Source organism: Callospermophilus lateralis, chromosome 4, assembly GCF_048772815.1.
Source record: "Callospermophilus lateralis isolate mCalLat2 chromosome 4, mCalLat2.hap1, whole genome shotgun sequence".
Lineage (NCBI taxonomy): Eukaryota > Metazoa > Chordata > Mammalia > Rodentia > Sciuridae > Callospermophilus > Callospermophilus lateralis.
This window is the reverse complement of record NC_135308.1, coordinates 52,656,050-52,678,351: the sequence shown is the minus strand read 5'-3', so window position 1 is coordinate 52,678,351 and position 22,302 is coordinate 52,656,050. Positions and strand designations below refer to the sequence as shown.

Genomic DNA, 22,302 nt, shown 5'->3' with positions numbered 1-22,302 from the left:
GGAAGACAGTGGAGGAGAAGCATCTTTTTTAGACTTTTGTAATATTTTCCTGGCTCCTTGTGAAGGGGAGAGAGAGAGGGTATACTGGAGTAGAATGTGTGTGGGAAGGGTGTGGACACTTTCACCCCTGGGTAACCGAGCCTGGAGGGCTGCTGTTATATCTTGCTGAACAGAGAGAGGCAGGGGAGGAGGGTGGAGCATCCCTTTGAGTGTGGGTGGAGGGGGTGAAGTAGTTGAAATCTGAACAGCCCTTATCTGTCATTACATGTGGGTTAGAGTCCAAATGGTTCCCCCAATCCTGCTTCATCACTCATAATTCAAGATAGGGCTCTGGAGGCCTTTGGGCTGTGGTTGGGGTGAGGAGAGTGAGTTATGCAAGAGTAACCCTGAGCCTTGGCACTTGCATCTTGTAATTAGCCTTGCAGAGGGGGATAGGAGCTGCCATGTGCTGGACTCTCTCTATGTATTTTCATAGTAATTCTCTCAACCACCCCATGACACAGGGCTTATTATCTCCATTTTATAGGAAAAGAAACTTGCCTCTAGTCATGGAGTGTTAATTTCACAGCTAGAAGTCCCAACAGCTCAAGCTTTTTAAATTACACCATGCTGCTTCTAGGGCATTGGTGTGGAAATGAGGAGACTTAAACTTTAGGTCAAGCTCAGCCACCAATTTTGTGACCTTGGACAAATCCCCCCAATCACAAGTCACTCTCTTGGACTGCACAACAGTGTGGGGGTAGATGTGCAGACTCAGGCAGAGGTCTGTGTCTCTGTGTATCCCTGGAGCCTTCGGCCACGATGAAGTGATACAACAGGGGTCTGCTTCTGGCAGTCAAATTCTGGACGAACTCTGTCTTTGCTTACAGTGGCTCATGGTCCCTCCTAGGGCCGTGTCAGTCACTCCTTACTTTTGGGGAGCTGGTGACTGCTTTTTTGGACTCTGTTCTGGGTGTGACAAGACCTGTCTTTCTCTTTCTCACTCTGTTTTTTATGGTACTAGGGATTTAACCCAGCCACACCCCCAGTCCTTTTTGTTTTTTATTTTGAGACAGGGTCTCTCTAAGTTGGTGAGGCCTGCCTTGAGCTTTTGATCCTCATGTTGCAGCCTCCCCTGTCACTAGGATTACAGAAGTATCTGGCTCCTGGTCTTTTTCAGTTTCCACATATGAGGGAAAACATGATGATTTCATTTTTCTGTGTGGCCGAATAATACTCCATTGTGTATATATATTACATTTTCTTCATACACTGGTTTGTCGATAGGCATGGAGACTGATTTCATAACTTGGCTATTGTGAATAGTGCTACAGTAAACATGGATATTCAGGTCTCTCTTTTATATGTTTATTTCATTTTCTTTGAGGATATACCCAGGAGTAGTATAGCTGGATCATATGGTAGTTCTAATTTCAGTCTTTGAGGAACCTCCCTTCTGTTTTCCATAGCGGCTGTACTAATTTACATTTCTGCCAACAGTGTCTAAGGGTTCCTTTTAATTCACATCCTTGCCTGTTTATTTTTTTTTTTTATAATAGCCATTCTGACTGGGGCGAGATGGACTCATCAGTTAAGTTTTGATTCATATTTCCATGATGGCTAAAGATTTTGAACATTTTCCAAATATTTATTGGGCATTTGTACATTTTTGGGGGGAGTACTGATTTGTACTTTCCAGATCTAGTTTAGATCTTTTACTCATTTATTGGTTGGATTTTTTTTTTTAAATTTGTACCAGGGCTTGAACCCAAAGGCACTTTACCAATGAGCCACACCCCAGCCCTTTATATTTTTTAGTTTTGAGACAAGGTCTTGCTAAATTGTTTGGGGCCTTGATAAGTTGCTGAGGCTGACCTTGATTTATGACCCTTCTACCTCAGCCTCCTGGGTTGAAGGGATTATAGCTATAGCCACCTATTGTTAAGTTTTTAGAGTTCCTTATATATTCTAGATATTAATCCTCTGTTAGATGAATAGCTGGTAAAGATTTTCTCCCCTTCTGTAGGTTGACTCTTCATTCTGTTGATGGTTTCCTTTGCTGTGCAGAAGCTTTTTAGTTTGATCTAATCCCCTTTGTCAATTCTTGATTTTATTTCCTGAGCTATTGAAGTCCTGTTCAGGAAATTATTGCCTGTGCCAATATCTTGAAGTGCTTCTTCTGTGTTTTCCTCTAGTAGTTTCAAAGTCTCAGGTCTTAGATTATGATCTTTGATCCATTTTGAATTGTTACTTGTGTGGGGTGAGAGATAGGGGCCTACTTTCAATCTTCTACATGTGGACATACAGTTCCTCAGCACCATTTATTGTTTGACTTTTCTCCATCATATGTTTTTTGGCACTTTTGTCAAGAATCACTTGGTTGTAGGTGTATGAGTTTATTTCTGGGTCCTCTGTTCTATTCTATTGGTCTCTGTGTCTGGTTTTAGGTTAATACCAAAATACCATGTTGTATTTGTTACTACGGTTCTCTAGTGGATTTTTAAATCAAGTACTAAGCATTGTACTTTTACTTACTTGGCTATTTGGGGTCTTTTGTGCTTTCATCAAATTTTACAATTTTTTTCCTAGTTCTGTGAAAAATGTCACTAGTATTTTGCTGAGGATTACACTGAATCTGTAGATTGCTTTTGGTAGTATGGCCCTTTTTTAAAAAATATTTTTTAGTTGTAGTTGGATACAATAACTTTATTTTATGTATTTATTTTTATGTGGTGCTGAGGATCAAACCCAGTGCCTCCCATGTGCTAGGTGAGCGCTCTACCACTGAGCCCCAGCCCCAGCCCCAGCCCCAGCCCCAATATGGCTGTTTTAACAATATTGATTCTTCCAATTCATGAACATGGGAGGTTTTCCCATTTTCTTGTGTCTTCTAAAATTTCTTTTCCCAGTGCTTTATAATTTTCACTGTAGAGGTCTTTCACCTCCTTGATTAGGCTTATTCCTTGGTGTTTTAGTTTTTGAGACTATTGTGAACAAGATTGTTTTCCTGATGTCTTAGTGACTTCATTATCAGTTTATAGTTTATACTGATTTTTATATGTTGATATTTGTATCCTGTTACTTGCCTGAATTTGTTGATTAGTTCTAAGAGTCTTTGGTAGAATATTTGTTTTCTAGGCATAGAATAAGATTATCTGTAAACAGGATTAATTTGACTTCCTCATTTTCTATTATTATTCCTTTTTATTTCTTTCTCTTATCTGATTGCACTGGTTAAAATTTCAAGTTGCACGTAGCAACTCAGTGAGACCTTGTCTCTTAATAAAATATTAAAAAGGCCTGGGGATTTTGGCTCAGTGGTTAAGCACTTGTGGGTTCAATCCTCAGTACAAAAAAAAAAAAAAAATTCAAGTATTATATTGAATAAGAGGGTGAAAGTGGACACCCTTGACTTGTTTCAGATTTTAGAAGAAATGCTTTCAGTTTTTCTGCATCCAGTACAATGTTGGCTATGGATTTGTCATGTATAGCCTTTATTATGTTGAGGTATGATCCTTCTATACCTAGTTGTATTAGTCAGGGATCTCTAGAGGAACAGGGTTCTCTAGAGGAACAGAATCAACAGGAAGTATGATTATAAAAAGGGGATTTATTAGATTGGCTTTCATGACCAGAAGCTGGATAATCCACAGTGGCTGTCTACAGGCTGGAGAGCTAGAGGAAACAATAGCTGTGTAGTCCAAGATGCTGAAGCCTCAGAACAAGAGGAATCAGTGGTGCTACCCTAGTCCAAGACAAAAGGCTTCTGGAAACTCCCTGGAGAATCACTGGCAGAGTCTGCTTTGGAAGGAAGAAGAAGCAAGAGTCTGATATCCTCAGGCGATGGCAGCAGCAATCAAGAACCCAATTCAAAAAGAATTGAGCTTGTGTTTGCTGCTGCTTCTTTGTTCTTCCAACTTTTATTCCATTCAAAACACCATCTTATTGGACCTGTGCTGCCCACAGAGGGAGGGTCTGTCTCTGCTTCAGTTTGCTATGCCAGTCGTTCCTAAACACACCCAGAAGCCTCCTAATCATCAGTATCTCTTCATCCAATCAAGTTGACAATTCAGATTAACCATTACACTAATTTATTCAGAGCTTTTATCATGAAATACTTTTATCACCAACTCAAATCATAGTGTATGATTTTTTTTTAAAGAGAGAGAGAGAGAGAATTTTTTCTTAATATTTATATTTTAGTTCTTGGCGGACACAACATCTTTGTTTGTATGTGGTGCTGAGGATTGAACCCGGGCCGCACGCATTCCAGGCAAGCACGCTACCACTTGAGCCACATCCCCAGCCCCAGTGTATGATTTTTTAAATTTGTTGTTGAATTCTGTTTGCAAATATTTTATTGAGGTTTTTTGCATCTGTTCATCAAGGATATTGTTCCATAGGCTTCTCTCTTTTTTTTTCCATTAACAATTTTTACAATTTTATTTTTTCTACATTTTAATTGATGTATTATAGTTGTACACACTGATGGAATTTATTGTTACATATTCATACATGTACACTGTTTCTCTTAACCCAGGTTTTCTTAAAAAAGAAAAAAGGCAGTTACTATGAAGACAGAAAAAAATATGTAAATGAAAGTGCAAATCAGATCACCCTCATTTTAAATGCTAACATGGTTACTCAAATGCAGCTCTTATTTAATTTTCAATGCTGGGGATTGAACCTAGGACCTCACACGTGCTAGGTAAGCACTCTACCATTGCCTTACCCCTAGTCCCTTAAAGGCAGTTTTCAGACTTACTGCCTCATTTGCAAAAGGAGGGAGTTGGAGTACAGGGTCTTTTACTAGGATTCAGGGGTTCTTTTTTTTTTTTTTTCCGGTACCAGGATTGAAGAGAGGGCCACTTAACCACTGAGCCACATCTCCAGCCCTTTTTTAAAAAAATATTTTATTTAGAGACAGGGTCTTGCTGAGTTGCTTAGGGCCTTGCTGTTTCTGAGGCTGGCTTTGAACTTCCAGATCCTCCTTCCTCAGCTCCCAAGCTGCTGAAATTACATGTGCCACCACAACTGGCTAGGACTCTGGGATTCTTTTTTATTTTTTTATTTTTAGTTGTAGATGGACACAATACCTTCATTTTATTATTTATGTGGTGCTGAGGATTGAACCCAGTGCTCCACACATGCGAGGCAAGTGCTCTACCTCTGAGCCACAACCCCAGCACAGGATTCTGGGATTCTCAGCATACTTTTGTTGTTGCTATCCCTATCTATTTTATTGTGATAGGAAATTTTAAACATTGAATTTGCTTCAAAGATGTATGTTAGGTTAGATAACTGGGGCTAGAAGGACTCTTCATTGTCATCTTAGGTATTTCTTAAAGCTGTCTCCTGGAATGATAGGTCATTTTGCTGTTAATCCTTAGGTAAATTTAATAACTTTCCTTGATCTAAGATTTACCTTCTTTTATTGCTTTGAGATAACCCCAGGTATTGGGGACTTCAAAAGTGCTTCTTTGAGACCAATGGTAACAGTTTTCAAGGTCATTGGGAGCTCCAGATTCTCAGGTTCATGGGGGAGTGGGTTTTCCAAGATAACATGTTAGAAACTCCACAGCTATGATATCTTGGCCAATGCCTTGGTATTAACCTGTAATCCCAGTGTTTATATTTCTTCATCCCTGACAGTGGAGTAATTGGAAAGCCAATAAGGTTATGCCAAGGTGGAATGTATTGCCAGACATGGTGCCTATGAACTTCTTTCTGTTTTAATAGTATATGTAATTATTGTTTTTTAGTGTCCAGAGATCATTTCATTTGCTACTCATAGCAGCCCTGTGAAGAAGGCTAATTTCTATATTGTGTAAGTTTGTAAGCTCTGTATGTATTATGGAAAGATTTTTAAATACCCAAAACAGGACAAAGTCAATGAAGTCAGATCAGTTAGGGTTGAAAAAACCATACTAGCTAACATTTGTTAAGAGTATTCTATGTAACAGGGACAATTGCAAGCACTCTTTTTTTAAAAAAAAAATAGTTATTTTTTAGTTGTAGTTGGACACAATATCTTTATTTTAATGTGCTGAGGATGGAACCCAGGTATGCAAGCCCTAGGCAAGCTCTGTACCACTGAGCCACAACCCCAGCCCCAAGCACTCTTAAGTGTATTAACTTACCCTTACAACTGTCTTTTAACATAAGTACTACAGGTGAAGTATTCTCAATCTGAAAATTCAAAAATCCAAAATGTTTTGAAATATGAAACTTTTCAATGCTATTATGATGCCACAACTGGAAAATCCCACACCTGACCTCATGTGATGGGTTTGTGGTCAAAATGCAGATGGATTAAAAACATTGTATAGCCGGGAGTGGTGGCATGCCAGTTAGAAACATGTGGCTTGGGAGGCAAGAGAATTGTGAGTTCAAAGCCAGCCTCAGCAACTTAATGAGGCCCTAGGCAACTCAGCAAGACCCTGACTCTGAATCAAATATAAAAAAGGGCTAGGGTTAAGTACCCCTGGATTCAATCCCCAGTAACCCCCCCAAAAAAAGTATAAAATTACCTTCAGACTACGTGTATAATGTATATGTGAAACATAAATGAAATTTCCTGTTTAGACTCGGGTCCATCCCCAGGATTTCTCATTGTATGTGCAAATATTTCAGAACCTGAGAAAAATCTGAAATTCAGATGTTTCTTGTCCTGGAGTCAAATGGTAGAGCAGACTTTTAATCATTGTCTTGGAATAACTCACTATAATAAGTGAGGTGAGAGTTTTCTGATGGAAAAATGATAATGGAATTATTATCCAGGAATTAATATCCTTGTTTTACAGGCAAGGAAAGGGAACTGAAGAAATGTTAGGAGAGTTGCCCAAGGTTTTGAGGCCAGAAAGTGACAAGCTAAAATGGCTTCTTGATGTTGTCTTTTGATGCTGGGTTCGTTGCCTCACATGGCTCCTTCTTAAAATGAACAACATGTGTCTTTCAGAACCTGGCAGTTGGCGCAGGGGCTGTTGGATCTTTGCAGCTGACATACATCTCGAAGGTAATGTTGACCTGGAGCTCTGGAAATTTCATATTCTCTAAGGAGGTTTGGTATCTAAATAAGAGGAAATGTTATATACCCTTGGGGCTTTATCATTTGGGGACATTCCATAGGCATTAAAATGTCCCCTTTGCCCATAGATTGCCTATGGAAGATTTGCTCCTGACGGGTGGGTGTGATGGTGGTTCCTAAGTTCCTGGAAGGCAGGCCCACAGCCTCTTCCTCCTTGGACATATCAATCCCAGCTTTCTATCACTGTGATAAAATCCCTAGACAATCAAATTTTGAAGAGAAAAGGTTTATTTTGTTTCACAGTTTTAGAGTTTTCAGTCCTTGGTCTGTTGGCCCTGTTGCTTTGGGATGTGTGGTGAGGGGCACATCAAAATGAAAGTATATGGCAGAGCAAAGGAAAAGAAAGAGTTTGGGGTTCCATGATCTCCTTCAAGGGCATGTCCTCAAATCACTTAAAGACCTCCTCATGGGCTTTACCTCCTAAAGGCCTCATCACCTCCCACTAGCTTCAAGCTATGGGTCTTCAAGGGATGTTCTAGATCCATATGGTAGCGGTCCATAATGCTCTACCTCCTCCAAAAGGGGTGTGTGCAGGTGGTAGCTGGACTTGGGGGTATTAGTTGGATAAACTTTTTGTTTTTAATTAACTGGGACAAAAAGTAACCTAAACCCCTAAGTCCAGTAATTTTAAAGGGTTCTCTCAATGGGTATGTTAAAAAGTAGTAAGCAAGAAAGATCTGGGGCCTCACTAAAATTTTACCAATCACCTGGACAGTATGCCTATGGAGGGAAGGTCAGTGTCAGAGAAGGCACTCCTAGGTGCCAGGAGCACACACAGCCATGTAACTGGCAGACAGCTAACAGGCCATCCCCAAGTCCCGTAGTCCAGTTTACGTAAAGGGGCAAGAGCAGCCCGTCTTGTGGGCTGAGACCTGGCTGTGGGGGCTGGTTAAGATGTCCAGTGTAACTGCTGAATTCAGCTGCTTTTAGCAGCCCCTCCCTAGGGCAGGCACCACTGCTGACCCACGATGCAGCAATGATAAAAAGGCAGGGGGCGGGGGACTTAGAACCTCCCCAGAAAGAGGAACTCTTTGTACACTGAGAAGAGCCAGGTGGCACTCAGCCAGCTCCGAGGCTCCGGAAGTTCTGCTCTCCGTACACACCCCTCACTTCAGGCTTTCTGGGGGCTGCTGCTTCCTTGACCACACTCTCCCACCCTTAGGGTCTTGAGATGGAAAGGGAAGTCCCTGAACTGAGTGGCCACCAACTCCTTCTGGTAACATGTTTGGATGCCTTGTGGTCAGCTTCCATCTCAGTTGCTCCAGAAGGGAATCTGGAGGTGCCCCAGGCTCAGGGAGGAGCAGCCATCTTTAGCTGAAGGGGCGGCTGACCTTATGCCTGCAGCCGCCAGGCTGAGTCTGGCAGATACAGCTCAGTGAAAACCCAGAAGATGCTCTGAGTGGATTAGAGGGAGGAGATAATGGCCTCAGGGGAAGGGGGAAGGGCCTTTAAAAGTATAGCTTTGCTAGCACAGCTGCGGGCAATTTGTGCTTGCCTTGTGGTTAGAAATGTGGCTGCCTCCTCATGCCAGACATGGGCCTGCCTTCTCTCCCCTTTCTTGTCCTCCTCTTGCTGTGAGCTCATTAGGTCATTTCTCCAGAAGGAGAATTAAGAGGGGAGGGAGCAGAGAACCTTGTAAAAAATGAAAACTGAAACTCTCTTCTGTTTAAGAGGGTTTGGAAAAACTTTTTTTGTGTGTGTGAGAGTGAATTTAATCTCCTGCTGAATCATGATTTATAAATGCAGCTCAGATTCAGATGAGGGTTTTTTAGTATTCTCTTCTTTGGAGGCTGCCTCATTTAGAAAGGATGACCTGACTTTTAGCCCTTCCTGAGACAGGCAGGCCTGCTTGGGCCTTTTGCAAACCCACAGCTGCTACTGGGTCAGGTTACAGAGAACTGAGAGCCTTTAACTCCTGCCTGACCCAATGCCAGAAAGCAGGGGTTTTCCGAGAGAAACAGCCTTGGGTGCTGGTGTCCAGTTTGGTGTTCCAGGTTGTCATTAACCCTGAGGTATTCCCTCCAAGGGTAAAACATTCGCCCACAATGTCAGAGGCCTGGTTTGCCTTGTGTATATGGGGGTGTTTCTGTAGGGGTCTTCTGAAGGCTAGAGTTGGGAAGATAGGGACTGGCATGTAGTCCTCCAGGGGGCAATTCAGAGATGAAAGGGCCAGATATGATGTCATCCAGGGGACCCACAGCAGCAGAGCCAGTTTTTGGCCAAACTAGAAAACAATTGAAACTGGTCTTTGATACCACCTACTTTACCTCTTTGCTCTATGGCCCTTCTCTTCCATTCTAACCATCTTTTCATAGCCAGCCCTACTGTCCCATGCCTAGTCTGGTCCTATTTTGTCAGGGCTTGGTCTCTGTTACCTATCAGGGAGAGTTTCCTCAAGACACTGCTGATTCTTGACTTTTCTATTTCTTTATTTTTGTTTAGGTGTGGGTCATGGGTTCTTTTGAGAGTTTGATCGAAGTATAGAGTCATTTTGCAGTTAAATGTATATATGTATGTACAAACCCTGACTTTGCCTAAGACTGGTCCATAGACCCAAACTTAAAACCCTTCTGATTATCCATATAGGGAGTTGCCTATTCTCTTGCTCTTATTGCTATTTCAATAAGATCATTCCAGGTCCCAGGGCAGAGCCAAGCAGCACGCCAGGATCTGGTTTGGCTGTTGCTACTCCTGCCAGAGGGGCCCCAGCTCCACTTCCGGCCAAGGGCAGACGGGGTGGGGCTGGCTCTAGCAGTGCCCTGCTGTTGCTGTGGAGCTAACTGCCTCTGGTCTGTGTTTGATCTGATAAGAGCAAGTTCCTGAGTCTTTTTTTGAGCTGTGGAGCAGCCCTATCTGCTTCACTTAGTAGGTGACCCATGCCCACTCCCCTCCACAAGTCTCTGGTCTCTTTTCATTGCTGGGTGTTTATAGGACCTGCCAGTCAACCTCAGTGGTGCAGGGACTAAACTGTGGCCACCTCAGGTAGGAGGATGTTTGCACTTAGATGCCCTCACTTGAAGCCAGACTATCAGATGTCCTTGCCCACTTGCAGCCGCACTGCTTCATGCGGGTCCTCTCCTCCTTCCCCATGTCCAAAGTCAGTACAGTAGCCTGGCATGATCACCAACAGGCAGTGGCAGGCAGGAAGGGATCACACCTCCTGGTGGCAGAATGTCAAGAGGGGTCAAAGCCATATTTCCAAACTAAATGAAAGTCCTTCCTTGGTCTTTCTGGGGCACACAGAAACAGGTAGATAGGGTTTCATTTGTTCCTCTTGCTGTTCTGTGATTTGAAGGGGACTAGTATTTATAGTCTAGCTTTACTTCTTGGGAAGTTGATCAGGATGTTGAGAATGTTCACCCTTGAACTAATAGAACCGATCCTATTAGTTCAGGGATGAGTTGCTTTGCTGGGTAATCCCTGTGTGGCACAGTATGATGTGTATGTGTGCACTCCCATGTACCCCCTGACTGCAGATTGGAGAAGCAAAAAGCCACACACACTCTTTGGGTCCTTCACTTCCCACATTAAGCACAGGGGTAGGGTTTTCACAGTGGAGGCTGCTACTGAGTTGTTTAAACAGACACATTTGTAATCCAGGCAGGGTGAAGTCAGTCAAGGGTGCTCTGTAGTCAATGACAAATATGAGTGTCTCAGAGAAAAGGCCATTTTCTGAATAAACCAGAGTGGGTCTCTGGGTGCCAGACTTCAGTGCCATTCTTAAGCTGGATGAGATAAGTGGGCACTGAGGCCAAGACAGCTCTATATGGTCAGGTGCCGCAGTCTGGCTGGGCACAATTCAGGAGCCACTTGTCAAAAGAAACTAACTTTATTTTTAGAACCACACACGCCAAACAAAACAGCTCCTCAGGAAAAAACCCTCAGAGCCCAACTGCCACCACCGGCTTCCCACAAGCCACTCCCTAACCCCACCAGCCTCTCCACCTCCCACCGCTAGGTTTCAAATTTAAAAAGTTTAGAGTAAAAAGGGTTATTTTAAGTTTATCTTTGGGGAATATATACCCCTTCCCAATTCCTTCTTTTTGCTTTAATAAGTACGTTTTAATAGTTTGATGAGCTCTTTCAACTATGCCTTGTCCCTGTGGATTGTATGGGATTCCTGTTATATGAGTAATGCCAAATGATGAGCAAAATTGTTTAAAGGAGGTAGAAGTATAACCAGGGGCATTATCTGTTTTTAACTGTTTTGGGACGCCCACAGTGGCAAAATTTTGTAAGCAATGAGCTATAACATCTTTAGATTTTTCTCCGGCATGAAGGGAGCCCATCAAAAATCCAGAAGAAGTATCAACTGTAACAAGCAAATATTTCAATTTTCCAAATTCTGGCAAGTGTGTGACGTCCATCTGCCAAATATGGTTAGGTATCAATCCTCTAGGATTGATTCCAAGATTAACTTGTGGTAAAAAGGCTCCTGAGTTGTGCCCAGCCAGACTGCAGCAGTCAGGGTTATATAGAAATGGAGTGCAGAAAAGCAGATCATGGGCAAGAGAATGTGTGGGAACATGGGTGCTGAGTGATAGTAAGAAAATGAGTCTTGCAAATCAGTATAAGACACACAAACAGGGTGACTCTGTCCACTGTGGTTCTGACCAAAACCCAGGAAAACAAGATAGAATGGGGCCAGGGCTGTGAGTTTATAGGGTGCCAGTATCCTGTGTGTTAACCTGTGAATTGTGCAGACATGAGTGATTTGGGTAGTCTGTGTCTAAACTCAGGATATATGGGCTTTTCCTTTGTTTATGTCTTCATGTTTTTCAGACTTTTCTTAGGCCCTATGGCTTCCACCTCACATCATGTTAAACATACAAAAATACACCCACTTCCTCATTAAATAGTATGGATACACATACATGCACATTCCCTGTCTCTTGCCTTGTAATGCCCTGTGCCACCTTGGGACTCTTATGAACAAGAAGACCTTCACCAGTTGTGGCCCCTCAGCTTGCATTTCTAAAACCATGAGCCAAAATAAACCTCTTTCCTTTATGATTAAAAAAAAAATGTGTGTATACATGCAAGATTTTAGCTACAAAATATTAGAAAAAGTGCACTTTGCTTTGGCATGATTTGGCTATAACACACATAATTTATAATCAGCTCCAATTTCTGGACAGTCGTCTTGCAAAAGTGCAAGGATTTTTGTGAACTAAGATAATTTCAGCTCCAAATTATTTTCAGATGTAATGAAAAAATTCTGCATGCTTAATTGAAAACTTGAAGTTGACTTAAAGTGACTTCTTGTATTTAGTTAAATACTTATCAGTGAGGTTGATATAGTGTTATACAGGCATTTTATTACCACCTTTGTTTTGTATGTTGGAAGCCAGGTTTTTTTTTTTTCAGGTCACCATGCAGTTTTGCTCATGGACTTTCAGCATTTTGCCCATAGTTTCAAGTGTGGCACTGTTGTGATAAGCAGTGGGTTTTTAAAGGAAATGAGGTATCAGAAACTATAAATAGTTCCTCCCTGAATGACCACGTTCTGTGTGACAGGATAGGTAAGTGCCTTACCTGCACTATCATATTGAATCACGTCAGCCCTATGAGAACATGATATGAAATGGAGGTCACACAGTTGAGACATCTGTGATTTGAGACACTGTCTCAAATCCAAAGCCCAGGCTGTACTTACTGCCTGTCCTTCTTTTGACCTTTTATAGGGTTCTGTCACAGTTCCCATTTGAGTATTTGAGAAAATATTAATTTTAGTCAAGGAATTTGGGCAGGTCTGTAAGAAAAAACTTACGATCAAGAGCAAGAACCTAGAGACTGGTGCGTCAGTCATTATTAGACCTTAGCAGTTGTAACTCATGAACCTTAATTTTGACTCAAGACTTCAGCTCCTTCCTGCCCTGTCTGTTAAAGCAGGATTCGCCCCTGGAGCCCTCAGGTGAGAACCAGAAAACTGGCCTGAGGTTGGAAGGGTACTGAGGGAATAGTATGCCTGGAAGGATAATAATAGTATGTGGACAGGTCTCCTGGGAAAGTGACTGCCTCTTTAGAGATTCCAGGTATAGTGGTGGAGGCCCGCTCCAGTGAGGTTCAACCAGTAACAAGGATTGTCTATGTGGTCATATGATGGAATATGAGTTGTGTGAACTTGAGTGATGTGGGTTTATATATGTAGATCCTCTGGAATGTACATGCAAGAGGTAGGATTGTGAAAGCTAAGTGAAATAAAGCAACAGGAGGTAGAAAGATACTTCCACTTTCTCATTCTCACCCCTTAAATACCTCAGTAGGATCTTGACTCCTCAGCCCCTCTCTGGGTTCATGGACAGTACTTATTTTCGTGGTCAGGGTATATAGTAAGGCCATTGGTCAGTGTGTCCAAATGCAGTGAGTGTCAGGCTGCTTCCTCTTTCTGAGTGCTCTGATTAAAATCTATGCATCTACAGCAAGAACCCCTTCATTTTGGAGACTATTTAAGAAGGGGAGTTGGTGGTTGAAAGAGGAACGGAATCCTGCTGGTGTGTATGGGACCAGGCCTGTCTTATGGGCTAAAAACAATCTTGTCAGTTCCCAGTGACTTTTAAACATGTTTTTACAAAGACAAAAATTAACACAGATAAAAAGATAGCAGATAACAGACTAACACAGATAAAAAGATCTCTGTGAGGTGGGGATTCTATCAGGGAGGAGCACACAGAGGGCTTCTAAGAAATAGGACTGATAATGCCTGTTTTTTAATGGAGGTAGTAAGTGCAGGATTCTCAATGGTTATTTCTTAAAATGTATTCATATGTACAGTGTATTCTTTTTAATCTGTGAACAATTTTCAACCCTGTTAGAAACAACATTCACATTTCTTTTATTTTTTATTTGATGTAGGTGAGCGTAGCTACCCCAAAGCAGAAACCAAAAACTTCATTTTGCTTTGGTAAGTACTGAGCCAGGGATGGGTTTCTTAACACTTGTCTAGGAACTTCCTCTTTTGCATGGAGGCAGTCCTGTGATCTCATGTGAACTAGACCCTATGTATGTGAGTGAAATCACGGTGATGTTCCTGGGTGTCAAGTGATATCACCGTCTTTGGCCTTGCTGCAAAGATTGCTAATAACATAAGGACAGACATGCCAGGACCAGTAACATTTTTTGTTTACTTGGGTGCAAAATATCTAGCACAAGTTTATGGAAATCTTTGTTTTAGAGTAGAGTAATTGTGTGCTCAAGAAAGGTAGAGACTCTCCAGAATGGGGATGAGAGGAGGGAGAATTCTGTTGATGGTCTCAGTGTTGCCAAATGAGGCTCAGTATCAGGGGTGACATATGAAGCAGAGCCTTTCAGTGGATGACTCAAATCATTAAATTGTGAATTTGGTGGATCTGTCATTGAATTGTTATTTAGTCTCCGCTGAGTTTTCACAACTGTACTCAATGCTATGAGCAAATGCTGACAGATCATTTGTGTATCTAGGATAGATCTGAATGCAACCTTCAGGGGGCAGAGGTGTTTCTTATTGTGTCACTGCAGTGGCCTCAGTACTCAGAACGATTCCTGGTGAATCGTGGGTGCTCAGCAAATTTTTTTTTTTTTTTTTAATGAATGAATGAATTCTGTCTACCTCATGAAGATTTTTTCCTATAATACAGGCTGATGTTGGGAGAGTGAAATTGTCCCTTAAGTCATCCTCTCCCCCAGCTTCCAGTTGGTTCAAGTTCCTTTGATGCACTTACTCTCCCATACCTTTCAAATATTATTACTAAACTCAAAAATGACTCAGGTTTTGTGGTCAGCAGAAAAAAAAAAAATATATATATATATAGTAATGAACCCAGAAGTAAATGGTTGACCTATTGGAAAGACAATTGAAAATGAGGCCTAGGGCACAGATTAGTTCTCTGGCAAGTTGTGTTCCACTTCCCAGCCACAGGCAGGACTTTCAATCCAGGCCTGTGGAAACAAAGCACTGGGTCCATAATTCTGTAAATCATGTGACTGTCAGTCTCTTAGCACTGGTGTAAAGTTGTTCAGGGGGGTGTCTTCTTGTTGGCAGACCAGCAGCCTCATCACAACAGAATAGCACATCAAGGCTGCTGCTCATGTTGTCCCATGCCATTCTTTGGCCAATGAAATAGTCCTTACTTTTAAAGATGGGAGAGACAGCAGTTGTCACCTGCTGTTTCCTGACTATCCATACAAGTGACTTAACATCACAGGGAATTTCTTGATCTGCTGTGTGGACTTCATCTATCTTGTCACCTCAAACACCTTAGGTTTGTGGAGACTTCTTGTGTGCCATGTAGTCTGACCTGGAAATTTCTCTCTCCTCACCTGTGACTTTTACAGTCATCAATGCCCTGTCTCAGAGGTATTTTCTTCAAGCCAATGACCAGAAAGACCTGAAGGACTGGGTCGAAGCCCTGAACCAAGCCAGCAAGATCACTGTACGTATGATTGCTTCTCCTTTTTGTAGTAAAAGTGCCCCTTCTCAGTTGTAGCCTGTTGGGGTGGGGGAAAACTCAGACGGCAGCAGGGACTTTCCCAGGAGCTCAATTTTCTCCTGCCTCAACATTCTCCTGCCCCTTGGCTCACAAACCACAATTTGACCCAAGAGTTTGAGTTTGAATCAAGTTCAAGGGGAAGTTTATGGAGGGTCCCCTTTGTGCTTTCTGGGAGGGCTCCTGGTCAGTCATGTTCTGGGTAATTCTGGAATGCTGATTCAGAATGTGGTAAGACTGGAAAATGGACTGCTGACTCCGACAAGTAGAGTAAGGGGGAAAGCGTATCGAGAAGGGAAGTCAGAACTTCTGTCCCGACTTGGGGAATACTCTTCTTATTTAACGAGGCCACCTGGAGGATCAGGCCGGGCTATTTACCAGTCTGTCCTAGAAAAGTCTTCCATTTAAAAGTCTCACGAAACGAGTTCATGGACTATTATGAATACTCTCGTTTTCCTTGACGTGGCTAATGAAGAATCATTCTTTCCTTGACTTGGCTAATGAATTATTTCTTTTCCTTACAAACACAAAAGAGAACAGGAGGAGTGAGAATTTGGGAGAAGGAATATTACAGTCAGCTTTCCATTAGTATGTCAAAATAGCTTATAAGGAGGAAAGGTTAATTTTGGATCATGGCTTCAGAGATTTTAGTTGATAGTAGGCTTGGCCTTGTTGCTTTGAGCCCCTGTTGGCACAGGGCATCATGGTGGGAGTATGTGGTGAAGGAAGCCTGTTTACGTCATGGCAGCTGAGAAGCAAAGAGAGAGACAGGAAGGGGCTGGAGTGTTATTATATATTTCAGAAATATGCCCCCAGTGACTTAACTTCCTCCCACCAGACCCCACCTCCAGTTCCCAGCAGCACGGTTGTCTAGCAGCCAGACCTTCAATACATAGATCTTTGGGGACACTTATCCAGCCATGGCAAAAACCTATGTTTGGGGGAAAAGAGAAACCTTTAAGGCAGACAAGGCAGGCAGATTCTTGACTTCCCAAACAAGGCTTGTTTGCTGAAAAGTTTGAATATCTCTATTATATAGTCGGAAACATTTACGTGAGTGATTTCCAATAATAATAACTATGTGCCAGGGCAAATGTTATCCCAGATACTCACGGTTCCTGTGAATAAATTAATAGATGAAATCTGTACATCTATGTAGCATTTTTGTTGATAGACCCAACCAGAGTAAAATTGAGTCTTTTAAGTTGTTTAGCTGGTTAGTTCTTATTCTGGTAAACCTTGGAAAACCCATGAGGAGAGAGAGTAAAGCAAGGAGGGGGCACGGAGGCAGTTGCTAACTCACACGCTCATGTGGGCTAGCCGTGTGCTTATGTATGTGGGTCTGGAGTGCTGAGTATAGTAAGTGTTTTCTTCATTCATGTTGGGGGGAGGTCTTCCTCAAAATCTTCCAGAATTTGAGGTTTCTCTCAATGCTAATACTTGACTGTTAGAACAACAGTTTCTTCCTAGGTTCTCGCCTCCATTCTTGTTAGTAAACAGATCTGGACAGTCCACAGCAAAGAGCCTCTTTGATTTGCTTTTCTTTCCTCCCCCCTATTCCTCTCCCCACCCCCATACTGAGGTTTGATATCAGGGCTTCACACATGCTAAGCACATGCTCTACTCTAACCTTCTTTAAAAAAAAAAAAATGGCTGGGTTAAACCCTGGGCTTCATGTGTGAAAAATACATGTTTCTACCACTGAGCCATTCCTTCTCCTCCTTCAGCTATTTGTCTTTCTTTTGTGCCTTGAACATAGAGTTGCTGAAATCATCCAGTGTCTCCTGCCTCTTCTCTGGCCTCACAGAGCAGAAGTGACAGGGTGCAGGAGTGGGAGGGAGCCTGGTGGAGCCCAGAGGACAGAAGATCAAAGGCGTCCTTCAGTCTCCACAGTCCCCAGGATCTCCTTGTTTTCCTTTGCTTAGTTATATAGTGGACCTTCTGTATCTGTAGATTCTTTAACCAACCGTAGATCAGAAATATTTTTAAAAGCTGCATCTGTATTGAACACGTGCAGACTTTTTTTCCCTATCATTATTCCCTAATCATTATAGTAAAACAACTATTTCCATACCATTTATATTATATGAAGGTATTATTAATAAGTCATCTAGGGTTGGTTTAATGTATATGGGAAGATGTGCATAGGTTCTATGCATATACTGCACCATTTTATATAAGGAACATGAGCATCTGCAGATTTTGGTATCCTAGGGGGATCCTGGCACAAATCCCCCTTGGATACCAAGGAGCAGTCATGTGTCTTGTCTCTTCGCCTCTCCTGCCAAAGGTTTTGTGGAATGGAAGGACCTCCTAAATCTTTTTGTATCCTGAGAGGATTTACTCCTTTTTCCTCTTTTTTGTAGCATCTGTCCTTCCATATGGAGTTGGAATGAGTTGGGCAGATGTGGAACTCTGATACCATGTGATGAAATGCATATTTATTTTAAGACACCATATGTGCAAAGTGAGGCACCAGACACTTTGGGGGACACAGATAGGAAGGACTAAACAGATAATGTAGTGAGCGGGGCTCCCACTCATTCATCCTTCACGGCAGTCTTGTGAGACGAATGGTTTTACTGCCGTTTTAAAAATGAGGAACATGGAGGTTGGAGTCTTGCCTGAGGTCAGGAGGTCAGCAACTGGTAGAGTCGGAATTCTAACCCAGGTCCCCTAACTTCCAAGACCTGGGAGTTTATAGTTTATAAAATTATTACAAATAAGCACCAGTAGTAAAATACGTCAGATTACACACCACTTTTGCATATGGCTTCATTTTAGCCTCATAAAAACCTCAAATAAGAAGGGCAAGTGTTATTATCCCTATTTATAAGTGAGGAAATGGAAATGCCTAGAGATTAAAGTACTTTCCCAAGGTCATGGAGCCAGGATGGATCCAGTTTTTCTACCCACAGATCACTGTTCATTTTATGCTGTGGTCATTGAGTCCCTATGATTGAAGACATGTTCAGCATATAGTATTTAAAGAATTGGGTTCTCTCAGAATATTAGCCTTCCTGTATTCATTTTCTAGGGCTGCTGTAACAAATTAGGTGGCTTAAAGCCAGGGAAATGTATTCTCTGACAGTTCTGGAGGCTAATGTCTGAAATCAAGGTGTTAGCAGGGCTGCAGTCCCCTCTGACTGCTCTAGGGGAGACTCTTTCTTGGCCTTCCTGCTTCTGGTGGCTTCCACAGATCCTCCACACTCCTTGGCTTTTAGCTGCATCACTCCATGTCTACTTCTGCCTTCTTCCCTATGTGAGGACACAGGTGTCCTCTCTTCTTATAACACCTATGTAGGTGTCTCCAGTTGGACTTAGGGCCCCACCTAAAACAGTATGACCTCATCTTAATTTAACAGATCACATCTTCAAAAACGCTGTTTTCAAATAAGATCACATTCTGAGGTTATGGGTACACAGTTTTATTCAGCTCACTACATTTCCCCCAAAATTTGCAAATTAAATGAAGCACAACTTTTTCCCTGAAAGTGGGTTATTCCTCATAGTATTATAGCCACACCAGACAGGAAGAAAAAGGAGTCCTTGTGAATTTTATTTCACGTTGTAGGTAGGTGAGACGCACATGGATCTCTCTCATCCGAGGATACTCTGCAGACGGGTGGAGGAGGCACATTGTTAATTAGGACTCTGGAATGTGAATGCCCAAAAGAACAGCCTTGTTTTCAAGCTATATTGTTCAGTTGTGATTGAGATTCTTTTCCACAGGCTGACTTTCAAGTCTCAGGATGTAAAACTTCCTTAAAGCCTCTACATGGTTAGTCAGAAGCAGCCCAAGATACAGGGACATAGTAGTGACAACCCCATGGCCCATGTGTGCTGACAAGATAAGAAACGCAGCAGCTGAGCGTCTTTGTCTTTTTCTGTCTTCAGCAACTAAATAGTTCCTTCTTTTCCAGGTTCCAGGAATTCATTTGAATGATTTGGGGAAATTACTTCTGTTCCATGGTGATGATATCCCTAAATACCCCAGCAAAAATCAATATCCCTAATTTGATAAAAAAATTTGATCCCACAGTGACAAGACTAACAGAAAATTAAAAAGTAACCCTCGAGTTGGTAGTGATATTTAGCAAAGGGGGGCAAGCATCTGCAGGGCAAGTTACTCAGCTTTAATAATGAGCTTCAATTTACCTCATGTATAAAATGGAGAAAATCATACCAACTTGATACGACTGCCTAAGAATTAGAGATAATGCAGTGAATAGCTTAGTAGCCTGCCTGGCACTGAATGGAGCCACAGTGGGGCGGTGGTGGGGTGTCCCAAAGCTGTGGTAACTGTTCTGTTTCTCAGACAGTCAGAAGGAAAGGAGAAGGTGGAATTTCTGGTATGATCTGTAGAAATGGTGGCAGAAGTCATCCTAGGTGTGTCCACAGAGTGGATTGGCCAGGAAGAGAGGTCTCATCTTCTTTCTTGGGACCTACCATAAATCACAGTGGTCTTGACACTTCACACTCAGTGGACACCAAATGATGTGGTCTTTGGTCTCTGTCCTGGGCAGAGTTTTCCCGTAGCTCTGAGCTTGGAGCTCTTGAAAGTGTCTGCCTGCTTAGGTCTCTCTGACTCACAAGCTGTAGAGGAGGTGGCAGAGGACTTGGGCTTCTCTCCTGAGATCGAAAGTTCCTTGGCTGGGAGATAGACACAGGGTGTTGTGTTCCTGTGAATTGGCTGGGAGTCACTTCTCAATCATAGCTTCAGGCAAATGACTTGACTGTTGGGCCTCTCTTTCTCTCTTATAAAGGGAAAGATTTCGTCAGAGTTTTCAGACTCTAGGATAAGTGAGTGAATTGGACAAGGATGAAAAAATAGGACAGTAGAAGTGAGGATATTGAAGAGAATGGTCAGGACCGTGACAGAGTGAAGACTGCACTCCCCATCTCGTAAGAGGACTGCTGCTAAGCTGAAAAATGTGGATTTTTTCAATGTGAAAATGTTAAACGTACATTGAAAAATACACTGTATAGTCAAACAAAACTGTGTGGGCAGAGTCTGCTTGTGGCCCACCAGTTTGCAACTTCTGGCCAATGGTTTCTAGCTAATTATAAAAATTCTATGATTTGCTCCATTACACTATTATAACTGATGAGGAGAAAGAGCTCATTCTTCAAAAAGGACTTTTTTCACCATCTGTGAAATATTAATTAAGAATTTTCATAATACATTTATATTCTTATTTGTGTTTCTAGAGCATTTAAATGTGTGTACCACTTGAGAACTATAACAACTATTCTAATATCATGTTGTTCCCCTTTCCGTTTTATTGAGATGATTTTATAGTTCAGATCTTGAATGACCTCCAGAGGCCTACGTGCCTTAGCCCATTGTGCTTTGGGGAGGTAGTGGAACCTTTAAAAGGTGGGACCTAGTAGAAGGAAGTTAGGTTATTGGGGGGTGTGCCCTTGAAGGCGATATTGAGATCCTGACCCCTTCTTGTCTCTCTTTACTTTCTGGCTTCCATGAGGTAAATAGGTCTTCTCCACCATAGGCATCCACCATGATGTACTGTGTTTCCACAGGCCCAAAGCAATGGGTCCAAGCAACCACAGACTGAAACTTCTAAATCAAAACAAACCTTTTTCCTTATGGAAAGTTAACTAACAGATGGTTTAGGCCTACAGAGGTTCAATGATTTGCTGAAGGTCACTCACATTGTTGGTGACAGGTCAAAAGTTATACTCCAGGCCTTCTGGCTTCAAAGCTCATGCATCCCTGATTTTATACCTTATACAGATTGGCTACCCCTTATCTGAATCTCTTGGGACCAGCAGTGTTTTGGATCTTAGATATTTTTCAGATTTTGAAATATTACATGGAAAAATCTTGGGGATGGAACCCAAGTTTAAACACAAAATTTATTAATGTTTCATATATATATTATACACATTACCTAAAGGTATTTTTTACTGTGTTTTTAGTGTACCTGTATTTTTAAAAAAATTTTTGTTCTTTTTAATTATACATGACAGTAAAATGTGTTTTGACATCATACATACATGGAATATAACTTCCCATTTTTGTGGTCGTACATGATATGAAGTTACACTGATTGTGTGTTCATATATGAACATATGAAAGTTATGGATTCATTCTACTGTTTTCCTATTTCCATCCCATCCCCCTATCCATCCTGTCCAATCCAGTGAACCTCCTCCTATTGTGATTCAGGATCTGCATATCAGAGAAAATATTGGGCCTTTGGTTTTTTGGGATTGGTTTATTTCATTTATCATGATAATCTCCATTTTTATCCATTTACCAGCAAACACCATAATTTTGTTGTTCTTTTGGCTGAATAATATTCCAGGGTGTATATATATCACATTTTCTTTATCCATTCATCTGTTCAAGGGCACCGAGGTTGTTTCCATAGTTTAGCTATTATGAATTGAGCTGCTATAAACATTGATGTGGCTGCATTACTATAGTATGCTGATTTTAAGTCCTTAGGGTATTTATCAAGAAGTGGGATAACTGGGTCAAATGGTGGTTCCATTCCAAGTTTGCTAAGAAATCTTCAAACTGCTTTCCAGAGAAGTTGCACCAATTTGCAGTCCCTCCAGCAATGTATGAGTGTACCTTTTTCCTCACATCTTTTGCCAACGTTTATTTTTACTTGCATTTTTCTTTTCCTTTTTTTTGTACTAGGGATTGAACTCACGGGTACTCAACCACTGAGCCCCAGCCCCAGCCATATTTTGTATTTTATTTACAGACAGGGTCTCACTGTCTTGCTTCACTTTTTCTGA

General features: G+C 41.8%; 1 protein-coding gene across 7 annotated transcripts in view; it reads left to right on the top strand.

Moving 5' to 3' along the window:
- Positions 1-22,302, top strand: part of Plekha2 (pleckstrin homology domain containing A2) — an 83,225-nt gene that overhangs the window by 41,212 nt on the left and 19,711 nt on the right. For 6 of the 7 annotated variants that reach the window (XM_076853849.1, XM_076853848.1, XM_076853847.1 and 3 more), the window contains 3 exons: positions 6,938-6,994; positions 13,922-13,970; positions 15,380-15,477. In XM_076853849.1, the coding sequence (XP_076709964.1) occupies positions 6,938-6,994; positions 13,922-13,970; positions 15,380-15,477 (204 nt within the window). The remainder of the gene's footprint in view (positions 1-6,937; positions 6,995-13,921; positions 13,971-15,379; positions 15,478-22,302) is intronic. The other variant, XM_076853851.1, reaches the window with a different exon arrangement.